The sequence below is a fragment of the Ambystoma mexicanum genome, chromosome 5p, assembly GCF_040938575.1.
Source record: "Ambystoma mexicanum isolate Mex_15411 chromosome 5p, UKY_AmexF1_1, whole genome shotgun sequence".
NCBI lineage: Eukaryota > Metazoa > Chordata > Amphibia > Caudata > Ambystomatidae > Ambystoma > Ambystoma mexicanum.
Window position 1 is genome coordinate 172,630,740 of NC_090930.1, and position 17,160 is coordinate 172,647,899.

General features: G+C 48.5%; 1 protein-coding gene across 1 annotated transcript in view; it reads right to left on the reverse strand.

Moving 5' to 3' along the window:
- Positions 1-17,160, reverse strand: part of ATRX (ATRX chromatin remodeler) — a 2,430,811-nt gene that overhangs the window by 1,133,721 nt on the left and 1,279,930 nt on the right. Inside the window, exon 17 of the mRNA XM_069612585.1 lies at positions 7,478-7,587. Coding sequence (XP_069468686.1) covers positions 7,478-7,587 — 110 coding nt within the window. The remainder of the gene's footprint in view (positions 1-7,477; positions 7,588-17,160) is intronic.

Sequence of the window (17,160 nt, forward strand, 5' to 3'; positions counted from 1 at the left end):
ACAAGTTACTTACCTGTAACTGTTGTTCTCCAGCATGGGTCTGGCATGGATTCACATGCTCAAGAATATTCCCCGTCGTCAGGCTGGGAATCCTTGGTAAAGAAAAAATCAGTATCAGTTTCATTTCTGATTTGTCTTTCGTAGTAGTAACCAATCACTGATCTCTGCGTCATACTGACCACAGCCAATGACTGCCCTCTACCTAAGCCCCGCCTCTGGCAGCCACCTTCAGATTTGGTAGCACGTGAAGAGGCAGTATGACCAAGTGAAGAGCCGCAGAGGGGTCGGCGGGAGGGTTCGCATGTGAATCCATGCCAGACCCATGCTGGAGAACAGTAGTTACAGGTAAGTAACTTGTTCCTTCTCCAGCATGGGGTCTGGCATGGATTCACATGCTCATGAATATAAGAATAAATAGCAGTACACACATGCACAACCACAGGGGGTGGCAAAAGGCTCAACATTAAGCAATACAAAAAAAAAATCATTAAGCATCCCTTACCTCCTCACCAGGCTCACCTTAAGCGAACAGGTTGCGCAGCACTGCTTGGCCGACCCTGGACTCCTCCCTGGAATCCCGATCGACGCAGTAGAATCTCGTGAAGGTGTGCGTCGACCTCCACGTAGCAGCCCTGCAGATGTCCAGCAGGGGCACACCAGATAAGAACGCCGTAGTAGCAGCGATCGCTCTGGTCGAATGGGCTCTAGGACGGCCTGGCACCGGTCGGTTAGCCAACCGGTGGCAGTGCATGATGCAGCCGGAGAGCCATCTGGAAATAGAAGACTTCGAGAGAGCCTTCCCTTGATTCACAGGTCCAAAGTTCACGAACAGCTGTGATGTCCTCCGGAAACTCTTTGTGCGGTCCACGTAGAACTTCAGCCCGCTAGCCACATCCAGCAAGTGCAAAGTCCTCTCGGCCGACGACGAAGGAGACGGGAAGAAAACAGGTAACACCAAGGGCTCGTTAAGATGGAAGTCCGACGGCACCTTGGGCATAAAGGAGGGGTGCGTCCTAAGCACCACCCTCGAGGCATGGAAAGTCAAGTACGGTGCTTTGCAGTATAGGGCCTGGATCTCTCCCACTCGTCGTGCGGAGGTAATGGCCACCAGGAATGCCGTCTTCCACGACACAAACTTCATCGGTGCGGTGTGCATTGGCTCGAATGGGGGCCCCATGAGCCTGGTCAGCACCACGTTAAGTTCCCACGCCGGGGCCTTGACCGGCAGGAACGACCGGAACAGTCCTTTCATAAACTCTTACCAGTCGATGGGACCACAGGGACGTCCGTCCTGTGGTTCTGGTATATCTGGAGATCGCTGCCAGATGAATCTTAATGGAGGCATGGGGTAGCCCAGCCTTTGCCAGCGATAGCAGGTACGGCAGCACTTGAGGGGCCGTAATCCGTAGGGGATTATCTTCTGTGCTCGGCACCAGATAGAGAACCTCTTCCACTTATGACCGTAGCATTTGAGAGTCGAGGACGCCCTGGCCTTTGCAAGAACCTCTCTGTTATCGGCCGGTATATCGTAGCCTCCAAACTCTAGCGCTGCAGGAGCCAAGCCTGCAGGTTCAGCGACGCCGGGTCGTGGTGGAAGATGGCGCCTCCTTCTCTGGAGAGAAGGTCCGCGTCCGCCGACAGCTTGATGGGAGGGGACGTTGACAAGTCCAGAAGGTCCGGGGTCCGAGTCGGCGATGGTGTTGCTTTCTCCTGCCAGGTGGCAGGGAACCAGAAACATCCCCTGGGGAACCGCCCAGTGCCACAGATCCTGTGCCTCCTTGGATAGGGCTGGGGATCTGGTGCCTCCCTGCTTCCGTATGTAAAACATTGTTGTGGTGTTGTCTGTGAAGATCCGCACAACCTTGCCCTTGAGCGACGGGAGGAACGATTTGAGAGCCCAGAACACGGCTCAGAATTCCAGGACGTTGATGTGCAGGAGCCTCTCCTCCGGGAGCCAGAGGCCTCTTGCGTGGAGATCTCACATGTGGGCGCCCCAACCTTCCAGGGAGGCGTCTGTCGTCACCGTCTCCTGGTACGCCGGCGTCTGAAAGTCCTTGCCCGCCGTGAGGTGCGCTCGAACGCCCCACCACTGAATCGCCCGCCGGAACACCTCGTTGAGGGGGACCCTGTCTTCGAAGGTGCCCGTCGCCTGCATCCAACGGGCGTCGAGAAATTCTTGAAGAGGGCGCATCCGTAGTCTGCAGAGGCGCACCAGGTAGATGCAAGAGGACATCATCCCCAGGAGGGACTTGATGGATCGCACCCTGGCCACGTCCGTGGCTAGCAGGCGCTGCACTTTGCCTAGAATGGTCTTCGTCCGTTCTTCCGACGGGGCCGCCAGGCTCCTCACTGTATCGAGCTTTGCTCCCAGAAACAGGGCCACCTGCGACGGCACCAGGTGGGACTTTGGGTAGTTTATGGCGAATCCCAGGTCTGTGAGTAGCTGGACGGTCCTCGCAGTGTGTTCGACGGCGAGTTCCCTCGTCCTTGAGCGGATGAGCCAGTCGTCCAGGTAGGGGTAGACGTGAATCCCCTGCAGGCGCAGCCGCGCCGCCACTGGTGCTAGGCACTTGGTAAAGACCCTGGGGGCCGACTTCAATCCTAACGGCAGTGCTCTGAATTGGTAGTGGCGTCCCTGGACGACAAACCTGAGGAACTTTCGGTGACCTTTGAGGATGGGAACGTGGAAGTATGCATCCTCCAGGTCCAACGACGATAGAAAGTCGCCTTCCTCCAACTGTCCCAGTACGTGCTGGAGGGTGACCATCCTTAACTTTTGTGATCTGATGTATTTGTTCAAACGACGAAGGTCCAGGATGGGGCGCCAGCCGCCAGTCTTCTTCGTGACGAGGAAGTACCTTGAGTACACCCCGGAGCCCCGGAGCCTCTTCGGGACAAGCTCGATGGCGCCTTTCCTGAGCATCGCCCGTACTTCCAACAGCAGTTGCGGGAAGTGATTTTCCTTCCTGGCCACAAGTGGAACGTGAGGGCACTTCTTCAGGAATTCGATAGAGTGTCCTCTTGCCAGGGTATCCAGCACCCAACGGTCGGTGGAGATGGACTTCCACACGCCGACGAAATTCGTCAGCCGGCCTCCCACCGGGGTGCTTCGGTGGGGGCCCGAGACCACGGCCGGTTCAGTCCTGCTTGGAGGTGGTGGCCTTGCCGCCCTGGCCACCTTGCCGACGGCAGCGAGGCGCTCCCTTGCTTGCCGCGACCCCTGTAGGCCTCCTGAGACGAGGAGCGTGCCGCCTGGCGGTAGGACGAGCCACCGCTGGATCCCTTGGAGGCACCCTGTCTGCCTCCGGAGCTCCGAAAGGGCCGTCGTTGCTGAAGGGCTCGGGCCGTCTCCGTTTTTATGGCTTGGAGGGATTCGTCCACCGCCTTCCCGAACAAGTTGCTGCTGACGAACGGCATGTCCAACACCTTGGTCTGGACGTCCTGACGGAAGTCGGTCGCCTGGAGCCAACCCCGTCATCGTAGGCAAAAACCGTTGCCCAGCTGGCGGAACCCGGTATCGGCAATATCGGTTGACACCGTTATGGCGTGGTCCGACGCCACCTCGCACTCTTGCAGTATTTCCAGGGCCTCAGACCTCTTGTCGTCCAGCAGGAAGTCCAATATGGGGGCTCCCTGTCGTAACGGGCCACGATCGCCAGGGCGTTGGCCGCTTTGATCATCGTCGCCGCCGACGAAATGACCCGCCGCCCCATGGCGTCCAACTTCTTTCCCTCGCCGTCCGGCGGGGAATTCGACGTCGAGGCTCCTGACCCCGCCGCTTTCTTCTTCACTTCCGCCGAGACGACCGAGTCTGGCGTTGGCTGGGCCCTGAGGCACAGGGGAGCGGTTTCGGGGGCCCGGTACTTCTTCTCGTACCGGACCCGTTTGGCTGGTGCTGTGGAGGGGTTTTTGAGAACCGACAGACCCTCCTCCCAGATGTCATCGATTAGAGGCACCGCGATGACAGTCTTCCTCTTGGCCTCCCGGCGCTGATAGAGGAAACCTTCCTTTTTCTGCTCCTCCGGGCAGAGCTGGAACAATTCGGACACCCTGGCGATCATGGCGTGGAATGAGCCAATCTCGTCAGGCGGCGAGGCCTGTGCGACGGGAGACCCGTTCCGTCGCCGTCGCCCTCAGAACCCGTCGTCGAGCCCAACGCATCATCATCTCCCGACTCGTGGGAGGACGAGGAGGGAAATGTAGGCCTTACGGGGGCGAGCGGAGGAGAGGGTTGGGTCCTCCATTGTTTGTTCTGAGGACTTCCCGACGGGCCAGGTTGCGGGTCCTCCGGCCTGGGCCATGGGAATCTCATCCTTATCTCAGAGCATAAGGACTGGATCACAGACAAAATGGCTGCCGAGCCATCCTGAGGCCTAGGTTCCGGCCGCGCCGGAAGGGAAGGCTGCTCTTCCTCGCCACCGTCTTCTTCCTCGGTTATTTCCCGAGGATCTTCCTTACGGGATCAAACCTTCTCGAATTGGACTTTGAGGTTCCTCATGGCCTCGGTCAGTTCCTCCTCCGAGGCTGACTCCGAGCTCGAGGAGGCTACCGTGCCCCCCCTCGCTTCTTCCATCATGGCGGCCACGACGATGGGCTGAAAAGAGGATTCCCTTCTTGGCGGCAGGGAAACTCTAGTTCCGGAGGCAGTCTCCGCTGGCGGGGTCTCTGCCGGCTTGGCCAGAGTCGCCACAATCGCCTCGATAGAGGACTTAGCCTGCTGGGTAGGGGCCTTCACCACCTTAGGTGCGTCCCGGGCCTTCTCCTTCGGGGGAGGGGCGATGCCTCGCTCCCCCTCTTCCGGGATCGGACGGGGCTTCTCTCGAAGCTTACCCGGGGTCTCGGACTTCTTCCCCGAACCGGAGCGCTGGCTCGTGGTTGACGATGCCGGGGAAGGTGCGCCCTGCCTGGCGACCAAAGAGCCCGACCTTTCGGCGCTCCCGGAGCCAGCAGACTCGCAGCACTTGGCCTGGTGTTGGGCCCCCGTCGCCGGGGCGCCCGCACAGGACTTAGAAGCCCGCTCGGACCCTTTCTTCTTCTCCTCACCCGTTGAGCCTTTCTCCAACCAGCTGGCGAGACGGGATCGACGGTCCCTCATGGTCCGCTACGACAAGTTCTTGCAGAACTGGCAGTCCTTCTCTACATGAGTCTTGTCCCCATGAAGACAGAGGCATTGCGAATGTTCGTCTTCCTTAAACGCATTCTGCAGCCCGCATCAAGGGCAGCTGCGAAACAGCTTGGGTCCGGGCTACGAACTTGCATCCTGGGCCATCTCGAAGTAGGCCGCGAATCTTCTGGAATCCTCCAAGAAGTTGATTCGACGATATCTAATCTTCACCCTTGAGGGGCGTAGGAAAATCCTGCAACGGGTAGCCGTTAACGGGAGTAGAAACGGTGTAGCTTGAGGCTCGATTAACTGAAAAAATGTGAAAATTCACCTGAAAAAGCACGAAACACGCAGTAAAAGCTCGAGAGCTAAGCACGAGGACTCCTAACACTTGAACGTGCGGTAAAAATCTGATGTTGGCTGCCAGAGGCGGGGCTTAGGTAGAGGGCAGTCATTGGCTGTGGTCAGTATGACGCAGAGATCAGTGATTGGTTACTACTACGAAAGACAGATCAGAAACGAAACTGATACTGATTTTTTCTTTACCGAGGATTCCCAGCCTGACGACGGGGAATATTCATGAGCATGTGAATCCATGCCAGACCCCATGCTGGAGAAAGTGAATTTAACTTTACTGCTCTTGGAAAACAGTAGTTTATCCAAGAGAAGGTATTTACACCCAAGAGACTTCACTGTGGGTATCTGGACTTTCCATCCAAAACATTCATCGAATACCTTCCCATCGAAAATGATTCATTGAATTGCCTTTCCATGGAAGGCATATTCATTGAATAATTTTCATTTGGTTAATTTCGATGGATAATTAGGGGCTAGGGGTTAGGGCTAGGGGGGTTAGATTAAGGGTTAGAGTGTGTTCGTGGGGGTTATCCAATATACAATAAACTTTAAAATCTTACAAGGAGCTGGCCAGTTCCGAAATTTCAGCACTGGACAGCTCCATGTAACGTTTTAAAGTTACAGAAAAATGCATCGGAATGCTATTTTTTTAATTTTAAAGTGCATATCCATCTAAACTTTATGTATTTGATGGACTAGTTTCAATGGAAATACACATGTAAAAGATGCAATGGCATTCAATGGATTTCCATTGATGGATTTGCATTTCGATGCATTGCCATAAACCTTCCCTATGACACTGCACTGAAAGTGCTGTGTGTCACAATGCAAAGATGAGTTTTGTCAGTTTGTCAGACTCCAAACCAAAAAGAAACTGTTAAATCACAGAAAAATACATGAGTGGGAAAAAGTTCTCACTCTCTCCAGGTTCAAAATTAAAAAGTCCCAGAGTCCAGCAAAAGTGCTGGGGGTCTCTAAAGTAGAGAGGAATTCTCCCCAACAGTTCCTTTCCGCTACAGGTACATGTTCTATTGCACCTTTCTCTAGCAGGGTCAACATTTCCTGCGCAAGGAGAGGATGCAGTATTTTGAAAGAGTTGTTCCCATGTGGATGATCCTGAGGCCTTCTTTGGAAAGAAAGGCAGTAACCTTGGGCTACAGTTTCCAGTGCCCAAGTATCTGAAGTAATGCTTTGCCATTAGTTCAGATGTTGAGTAAGTATGCCTCCCACCGCGGTCTTGTGAGTCAAGGACTCGGATTGTTTTTGAGCTGGCTGAAGCAGCGGTTGCATGTTAAGTTGCTGCTGCTTGGGTTGGCTTAGCACCTCTCCATCGTCCACCACGAGGGAATCTTCTCTGACCTGTTGAGGCTGTCTAAAGCGGCGCTGTGTGATTTAGCCGCAGGCTTTGAAGGTCGGCAGCTTTTCTGAACTCTCATCTGCCTTGCTGCTAAACAGCCTCGGGCCGTCAAAGGGCATGTTGAGTAGCCTAGCTTGCACATCTGGTTCTGTCCTAAACTACAATTCCTATAAGATCTAAAAACGTATTGTCAATGGTGAGGGATCTTATTTGTGGGCCAAAACATTTTGTTAACCATAGAGTGACGATCCTGGTCTCCTACAAGCTTCCCCATAGGTACAATGCTATTTTATTTTTCAGAATGTGGCACAAGCATGGTACATAGTGCAACCAAACCAAGAGGAGGATCATTAAGTTTGTCAAGGGGCGCACATCGTACATGTCGAGGACAGCACTGGGGGCAACGTGCTGGTCTTGGTAGCAAGCCCACGCAGAAAAACTGAGGTTTGAATCCTGGATCCGCGCTTAGAACCCGAACTCAGGTATGGTATTAAGCGCATTATAAATAAACAATGAAAGACAATGTATTTCTAATAAGCCCACTGATTCATTTTTTTTATAAAGTACAGTGACAATGCACACAATAGGACATATGTCTCACTACATATCCATGTTTAACTCTTAATAGTGATCATCCCTCAGCAATGCAGTGAACTTACTTGCAAAGTCTTTCCGAGACCCATACAATGGGCAAGAATACACCCAGAACCCTGCTCCTTCTTTGTTTTCTTGAGAGATTCACAGCAGCAATCCCACATAAATTGGACACCTGCAAACCATAACATGTATATGTCATTACAAATGAATTTGAGAAGAACTTAGTCCTGTGACATCTGTAAGCAGTATTAAATATAGGCTTTGATGAAATCGTATTTAGTCAGTTTACTCACAACAAACTCATTCAGAAGCAAATAAGTGCCGAAGAAAATTGACAAACGCCTAAGATTTGGACTTAACATTCATGAACAGAAAACCTTTTCAGGGAGATTTCTGAACTCTTATTCATGGCTCTCAACTCTTCACAACTGGTTGGGTAAAAGAGAGGAAAAGCTACACCAAAGGAGTGCTGTCCCTACAAAAAATGTTGAATGGGGCCTGCCCTTCTGAGCACCACACCAATGTGCCAGACCCCACCGGTGTCTAACTATTATGAAATGGTTTTCTTTTGTGGATTTTCTTCCAAATACGCCCAAGGGACACCCCTTTTTGCTTTGTTTGGATTCCTGACATTTCTAAGGCAAGTAAAGCCTTATGCTTTACTTTCCATGCCCTTTTTCTCATTTTTATGTGGGATCTGATCAGTCCATAAAACTAGCAGTGCGGTGAGACTGTGGTTATGATATTTAATATCCTTTTAACTGCTTCTGTAATGGCTTTTTGGTTACTTTTACAATATGCCTATAACAGGCTAGTGGCATCTGTTATTTATCCATCGGTTTAGTAGCAGTTTACATTGTACACTTTTGCATTCCCTGTAAATTGCTACCGGGGTGATTAGCAAACTAAAATGGATGTGCCATGAGGTATTCGCTTGCACTTTGGCCATATAGTTGTTTCGCCTTCTCGGGACAGGAAATGCCATGTATGAAATGCCCTATCCCAGGGAAAGCTGCTGCTTTCATGTAGTGTGAGAGCCCGAATTTGGGGGGCGGGACTGTCCATTCCCATTAAACATCTTGGCGATTGAAGGTCTGTTGCTGGGCAGATATGCCCAATGGTTATCCAAGTTTGGATAGCCACTGCTGTTTGAATGGTGCAGTGTTAGGCAAAGTTTGAATGCAGTACCCTCTGGGAACACTACAAGCAACTATTACTACGAGTATAGGAAGCCCAACCTTTGGTATAAGCTTGCACTATACAGTTTTGGTAGTGTGTTGAGCAGCCAGGCTCATCTCAAGAGGGGTCAATGTGAGCTGTAGTGGAGTTACACAAAGATTCAAAGTTACAGGTATTCAAATAAACTCTTACACTCAAGGTTTCTTGCATAAACAATTATTAATTTATCAGTCAGTTATTAAGCCTTCTTTAGAAGGGAGCAATATAATAGTAACACACAAATACACTTCAATACTGTACACTGAGTTTCTGAATCAGAGAAGACCCTTTTGGGATTGCTTACAGACACAGCCTACACCCACAGGTGACTTCAATAACATGGGTGCTGGGGACATTAATATCTTACTGTTGGCATTCAGAACACTCTTAAAAAGTTGGTAAAAGGCAAAGGTTTTTAGAACACAAGAGATCACCAATATTCTTAAGCAGGGCAAATAATTTCAGATCCTCTTAGAAGAGTCATACAATTCAATAGGCTAAGCCAAAGTCAATAGGCAAAGGTCTTGTATAGGATGCAGCTCTTGAGGTAAGTAAATGGAAAAGTCTTTGCACAAGTTCTTAGGAGTCTTTGATAAAAAGAAGAATCAAATGTAAGACCACAAGCTGATTAGAGTTGTGAACTGCAGAAGTTACAAGCACTTCCACAGTAAGAGCTAAGTTCTCTTAGACTTGTTTTACAGTACCTTGGTAAAGAAGAAAAGATGAAGCTGATGATTTCTGTTCCTGTGATACTCTGCAGATCTCACTGTTCCTGGCCTTCAGTCATGGGGACAATAGGGAGGACATTGGGGGACTCCTGAAATGCACTGGGACTGTCAAAACTTGCAACCGGCAAACTTCACGGTGGCTGTTTCACGTTTCAGCTTCTTGCGGCTAACGCAAATAGCAACAACATTGTTCCTGGCTGTCAAGGTGCACTTTCTTTGCTTCTGGGATCTGCTCTCTGCTGAGGGGGCTCAGGCTTGGTCAGTCCTGCTTCGTCAGAGTCTGGAGGAACTTCCAAAAGCTTTAGGCCAACTAAAAAGCAACGCACACAATCTGGTGTTCCTCTCCCTGGCTATTCAGTTTCCTGCAGCAACTCTGGATATCCAGGTGGCTTACTTTGGAGTTGATTGGGCCCACCAACTCAAAGGGAGAAGTCGTCCTTGCAGGGGCTTCTCGGTCGATGCAAACTTTGCAATTTGGCACTGCAGCAGGGCTTCACCGGGCAAACCAACAGTCCAGGAGTTGCAGCAGGCGTCTTCTTCAAGCTCTTCTTCGGTTCCTTTGTCCAGTGGAGTTCATCCTCTTCGGTTCCTTTGAAGATGGTCCAGTGGAGTTCATCTGGGGGTTAGTTGGCCCCACTAACCCAAGGGAAGAAGTGGTCCCTTCCAGAGCTTCTCTGTTGAATTGAAAAACTAGTTTCAGCACAGCAGCAGGGCTTCACCAGGTAATTCAAGCAAGCTTTGTTCACCGTTTCTTCGTTGGGTGTTTCTCTCAGTGGTCGACTCTGCCTCTAGTCCCAAAACACTCCTTTTAAGCAGGTTTCTCCCATTCATGCACAGCCTAGGCTGTCAATCACAGAGCAGGGTGGCTGTCCTGAAAGAACAGCCAGCCAATCAGGACTGGTTGTGCTGGGAAGGAACTAGGGTCTTCCGGCAACCCCAAGCACTTTAGAATTAGGCAAGACCTATTTTAGGCGCTAAAGGCACTGGCAAGGCTCTCATGCAGATATAATCACATACACAGACATGGGAAGGCACTGAAGGAGGACATGGGCAGACACTGAAGAAGGAAGTTATTGTTTAAATATAAGGCTCCATTAACACTTAGCTGAATACATTTGTAAATGTCATATCCTATGCATTCGTAAAAATCTTAGTACGGTAAAAAGGCAAACTCCCCCTTCCTTCCTGGCAAGAATGCAGCTTGTGCTAAAAATGAACTACAGGCTTCCGTGGTTTTCACTAGCGCTGAAAGCACAAATTCACTCACCAGCTGTCTACTGTCTGTCAAAGGTCCCATGCAGGCTAAAAATGGGTTTTACATGCTCTGTGCGACAAAATGCAGAATTATGAAAATAAGATTTAAAGGAGATAACTGGATCAGATAAAAACAAGAGTAGAATGAATGAAATATGGACAGACTGAATGAAAATTGTTTAGAAAGGTTTAGGTTTTCCTGGGGCTCGGCCTCAAGGTTTGTAAAAGCAGCAGAGCAGCAGTGTGTTTCTACGTAAGGTAGCAAAATGTAGAGCGCCATGTTCTGACAGAAACCACTGACAATTTCTTTTTTTTTTTCTTTATACTTTATTTAACCCAAGGGTTTTTAAACGATTGTGTGTTGCTTTGATTGTCAGATCCTTTGTTTCTTTTTCTTTGTCTATCGTTGATAGAATCGAATCCAAAACTTTTTGCTGTGGCCGTAACCCAAGTTGTTCTTCCTCCCCCAATAAGTCTCGACCACCAGACATCCTCATCAAAAGTGTGGGCTGTAGCTAGAACAGGCTTCAGGTAAGGTCTTCTGATGGTTTCGACTCCAGAACATGATAGGAGGAGGTGCCTCGTCGTTTCTATTACAATCGGGTCTTTAAAGAATCTGCATTTGTTCGAGAGAGCCATGCCTCGTATCTCCAGAATTTCATTTGTGTGTAACAAGTTGAGACGTGCTCTTAAAAAAGTGCTCTTCAGCTTGGATATTTTTTCACAAATGGTTGGAGAACATGGAGTTTGTGGTTCACATAGAGCAGATGGAAAACCAATTTGTATGATGCTGCCTGATCGCAGGTGCTAGCCCAATCAAGTTCATTTAGTTTTTTGTGAATCTTCATAGGATTGTCAATTAACTCTTTTTTGGAGCATTGGATCAGATTCAATTTGGCTTCTTGTTCTTCATACCATTGGTTTATGACCGTATATCATCCTCCCTCTGCCTCGTTATTGACAGCTTCAAGTAACTCTGGGCGATTATCCAACAGAAGATTCCTGAACAGCATCCTGGTGTTTCTTTCCACTATCGATAATAGTGAGAGCTGGCTCAATTCACGTCTCATTAAGACCATAGGCGTGGAATTGGGTAAGTTCAGGATTTTCCTCCAGTAGTGACTTTCTAGTATGAGCCAGGTTTTTTTGGGTATCCCTGGCATGGCTTCAGCACCATAAACAAGTGAAGGAACAACCTTAGCTTTGTAGTAGTCCACGATAGGTGTTAGAGAGAAGCGGCCACATTTCTTGTCCATCGCTTTTGCCTGTGAAGTTAGGCTCTTTATTTTAACCAGCAGATGTTTTTGCATAGCATTTTCATGTTGCGAATTGTCAATCATGATACCTATGTATTTGAATTCGGCGACTCTCTCAATACGTTCGCCCTCCATATACCAGGAAAAGGTGTACATTTTCTCTCTCCCCTTTCCAAAGAATAGATTTTTGCTTTTTGAACCACTGACAATGAAGAAAGGAAGGCTTTGGAGCATCCCTTGTATGGAAACAGGATGGATTGGGATGAAGCCAGGGCCTGTATCCAGTGTCGTAACTACAGCAAGATAGGCCTATAGAACCTCCTGCCTGGGACCACTGTGGCAGGAGAAAGGAACAGAAGGAGGACAGAAGAAGACCGTTCAGGGAGCAGAGTCCTTTGCTATCATCCTCATTTTTTGTAGGATTAAACTTGTTAATGTTACAAGATAGACTCTTGGCCTTATTTCCCTAGAGGGATGTATTTATTCTGGTGTGAGCGTAATTAGGGACAGGCTTACAATTAGGGACACCCTTACAGTTGCATTCAGGGATGCCTAGAGACAAAGGACATGGGTTTGGGGGCACTCCATCACATCTTGTCCTTCCAGACACACTGGAGTCAGAGGTGGGCTTCGGGGCTGCAGCCCACCAAAGGTAAGTCAAACAAAGGGCTCAAATCTGTTTCGACGCACAGAGTAAAACCCAAGACCGACCTCAAAAACAGAAAATGGCGAAAAAAGAAATCCGTGGCCATTTAGAAAATGGTCACCCATAGGTACTGTACTGCAACTGAGGGTTCAGCCTGCAGTAGAAAAGCACAATGGTAGAAAAAATTAACCGCTGCCACCAGCCATTTAAAGTAGGGAGGGTAACATAAAAATGTCACCTGAGATGGTATGTGCTGGACCTACAAAGAGAAAAAGGCACGTAAAGTCAGTTTCACTTTACTATTCTTGGCAACTGTAGTTCACACAAGAAAAGGTACTTAAACCTTAAGAGAAATTCAAAGGACTGCTCAGTGACACTGCACTGAACGTGCTGCGTCTCACCATACAAATAGTAGATTCCTATGGAGTTTGTCAGACTTCAAATACAGTGAAAACCCGTATTCCAAGTTAGGTTAAAAGCCCCACGATAGAGTGATAAAAAAGGTCTCACTCACCCCAGGGTTAAAATTAAAAAGTCTTAAGTCCAACCAAAGAGCTGGGGGTCTCTAAGGTGGGAGGAATGGAGCACTAAAATTAACATTCTCCGTAACAGGGAGCCTGCCTTGTTGCTTTTGCTCGCCAAGCTGATGAATTTTGCTCTTGACATTTGGGGAAAGATGTTCAGCCTGTTCGGTGACCAAGGGGTTGGCTGGATGTGGATAACGGTCGGTTTGTCGGGCTACTTGGAATGATCCAATGTATGTTGGTGATTATACTCTTAAAGTGATCTGCAAGATCATTACATAGTTTTTGCGAGGGGACCGGTGTGTGATTGATTCAGGGGGAATTTCGCATCTAGTTAACGATGCTGAACAGTTCTTTCTGAGTTGTAATCCGGTAGGATTTCTTTTTCACTTTGAAAATATCTAATTTCTACGATCTGATCTGTGTTTGATATGTTATCCTTTTGTCTTGGTCGTAGTTTTTCCTCCATTCTTGTTCTAGTTTCCGGTTTGTTATTTTCATTACTTTGAGGTGGGGTGGGAACCATCTGGTCACTGCTTTCTTTCGTGATCGGATAAGGGGTTTTTCCGATGTGATCCATCTATTGTTTTCAGAATCTATTTCAGGATCAAGTCTGTTTTTTCATCTGTCAGTTGAGTCGGTTGCAATCGATGGCTTTGAGGATTCTAGTTTTTCTTCTACGTCACTGCTTTTGATAGTCATCCAGTTTCTTTTCCAGATCGGAGGGTTCTTTTGGGGCTTGTTGTATGCTTCAGATGGTATTTGGACCACAAATGGTATAATGAGGTGGTTGCTCCAAATTATTTGCATTTCTGGCGCTGTTGTCAGATTTTCAATGGCAAAGATTGCATCCAAAGTTTGGCCTGCAGTGTGCACGGCTCCTTTCATCATTTGTCTTATTGTCATTGCCTCTAGCCATTTAGAGTTTTCTGCGAGTTTGCCTTCGCTTCTTCGAACCACATGCTGAAGTCGCCGAGAATGATCAGGTGATTATGTTCAAAGGCACTGTTCATGACAGCTTCTACAAAGGGGTCTATGAAGGTTGCGTCGTAGATCGGGGGTCTATAGAAGAGTATAAATGTGAGGTTTGTCTGCAGGTCTGAGATCAGGTGTAGGACGAGAGATCCACAGCTCAGGATTTTCAGCGGATCGGCTGTTCTTATTTTTAGATATCCGTTGTAAGGCACGGCGAGGAGTCCTCCCGTTTTTTCATTTTCTGTTTGCCTGCATGCATTTGAAATTGTTAGGCAGACTGCTTTGCAGTATGACTTTGTAGTTTTCAGCTAGCCAGGTTTCTGTGTCTATTCTCCTGTTGCAAAGTAGATCATAGATCTTGGTTGTGTATTTGGACATAGATCTGGCGTAGATCAGGTTGCAGTATATTTTTATTTCTTTATAGTGGCCTATTTTGTTCTTGCTTGTGTCTTCTGGAGTTCTTGTTGGCCACGCTCATTGTCCTCAGGGTGTACGCTGTGTTATGTTGCATCTGTTTCATCATTAAGTAGGCCGGATAGGTGTAGTACTGTGTATACCCATTTTATTTATTTCAATAGGGTGAAACACAAATCTGGGGGAAGTGCATTCCATAATACAGGAGCCGCGTGTGGAAAAGACCCTTGCGCAACACAGGAGAGCTTGGCGCGTGGAGTTGCCAGCAAGCAGGTGTTCGACCGTAGTGTCTATGTGCTGAGAGGCAAGCCCTTGGCCATAAATGCAACGATGGGAAAAGCATTGTACCCGAAACAGTAAGCGATTGCTCACATGGACCTGCATGCAGCCAACCCATAGTCTGTTCTGAGCAGTGCCTCAACTATGCGCACAGCATTATTCTTGATCACCTGGATCCAGGATAAATCACCCTTAGTGATGCCTAGCAAGAGACTGGCACAATATTACAATTTTGCCCCTATGAAGGTACAGTTGTTGGCATTCAAGAAAGGCGTACTTGTGCCAACAGCTTCAGGTGATAAGAGGTACACGCAACCAGAATGTTCACCTGTGCCTTCATGGCTAGATTCTGGTCCAGGGTGACTACCAATGTTTTTACTTTGGACTGAGGTTTAATTAAGCAGCCAGTGATGTCAAAATGCTGGTACTGGGGTGCTGTACTGACAACCATGAGTTCCGTCTTGGAATCATTGAATGCTAACCTGTTCGGCAGCTTTGGATCAGGCTATAGGTATGATTAAGAGAGGAGGAGTTGTTAGGCAAGATTGTATGTAGTAACCCACCACACCAGCAATTGGTAATAGGTAACCCACCTATCGGTATAGGTTTGTACTACACAAGTTGGTAGAGTGACTGATCAGCCAGAATTATCTTAAGAGGGGTAAATGTGAGCTGTAGAGATGTAAAACTGTGATTCATAATTACAAGTATCCAATTAACAGTTATACTCAAGGTTTTCTAGTAAAATAATTATTTATTTAACAGTTGCTTTTAAATAACCCTTCTTTAGAAAGAACAATATGCAACAATAAAAACACATTTCACAACACTTCTCTGTTTTAAGATAAGCAAGTGGATACCCTTTTGGAATGTCACACACACACACTTCCTACACCGTGACGTGACTTCAATTACTAGGATACTGTGGACATTGATATATCACTTTTTACACTTAATGCAATACTGAGGTTGTGGAAAAGGAAAGGTTGGGGAAAGAAAAAGGTTTCAAGTTCTCAAAGCATGTGAAAACTTTACAATCTTCCAATGTAGTCTAGCTTAGACCTTTCCCAGCAATACAAGTTAAACTTATGCACCACCTATGAGGAACAGTTAAAACCAAAGTCAATGGGTCAGAAAAGTCTGCAGGGAGCTAGGACAGCCAAAGTCACTTTCCACAATATCTATGGGGCTGAGACACTTCTTTAGATGGCACACAAGTCTTGCACAATGTTATTAGAGAGTTTGCTGGAAAAAAGAATCACTGTTGGGCCACAAGCTGTAAGGCTTGTGAAGGGCAAAGTTGCAAGCAACTCTGCAAAAAGCAGCAAGTCTCCAGTGAGAACAAGCAAGCTACCGACAAACGGGGTAAGTACCCCTTCAGTCAAGACAGTGCCTTAGGTTGGAAGAAGAGGATCCAGCTGGCTTCTGTTCTGGTTGCAGTTATGCAGTTCCTGGGCCTCAGTCGTGGGGACAAGAGGGAGGACGTCTGGAGGACTCCTGCACTGCAGTTCAAAGGTCGGCAGCAGCTACTGGCTCTTTCCAAATCAACGGCACTTTGCGGTTTCAGCTACACGTCAACAGCTACACGTCAAGAACCGTGGTTCTTGGGACACTTGATGGGCTCCCCTTGCTTCTGGGGTCCGGCACTCTGTCGAGGTGGCTCAGGCTTGGGTCGTCCTGCCTAAGGAGGGTCGTCAGGATCTTCCTGGAGCTCAGGTTCGGCTTAAAGATGATGCACTTGTTTCTGGTGTTCCTGACCCCTTGCACTTGTTTCCAGCAACAGCAAGGAAGTACAGCCAGCAGTGCTGAGTTTTGGGGTCAGTTGGTCCCACCAACCCAAGGGAAGAAGTTGTCCGTTCCGGGCTTCTCTAGTGCCTTCTGTTCAAGAGACCTCGCCTTTTATGCAGGTTTCTCCCATTCATGCACAGCCTAGCACAGCAGGGTGGCAAGTCCTGCAAGGACAGCCAGTCAGTCAAATACGAATGCGTGCCTTTAGGTAACCAAGGAGACCAAGGACAGGGAGTTTCGGGCACCTCCCTCGCTTCCTGCCCTGCCAGACACACTGGAGCCAGGGGAGGGTTTCAGCACTGAAGACCACCAAAGGCAAAACGAACAAAAGTGTTAAACCTGATTTGGCGCGCAGAGTACAACCCAAGGATGACCTCACAAGCAAGAAATGGCATGTTTTCACTTCCCAAGATCGGGCCATTTAGACACAATGGACACCCATGGGTGCAATATTACAGCCGAGTATTCAGCCTGCGGAAAAAAACACAGAATGGTAGGAACATTAAACCACTGCCACGGGGCGTGGCTTGATAGCCGCGTAGAAGGGCGAGCTCTGGAGGAGCTCCCACGATCCGACATCGATCCGAATAAAGAAAGGAGGTTTGCAGGTATACCAGACCAGCTAGCAGCATACCCACGGACGTTGGAAGAGATGGAGCACAT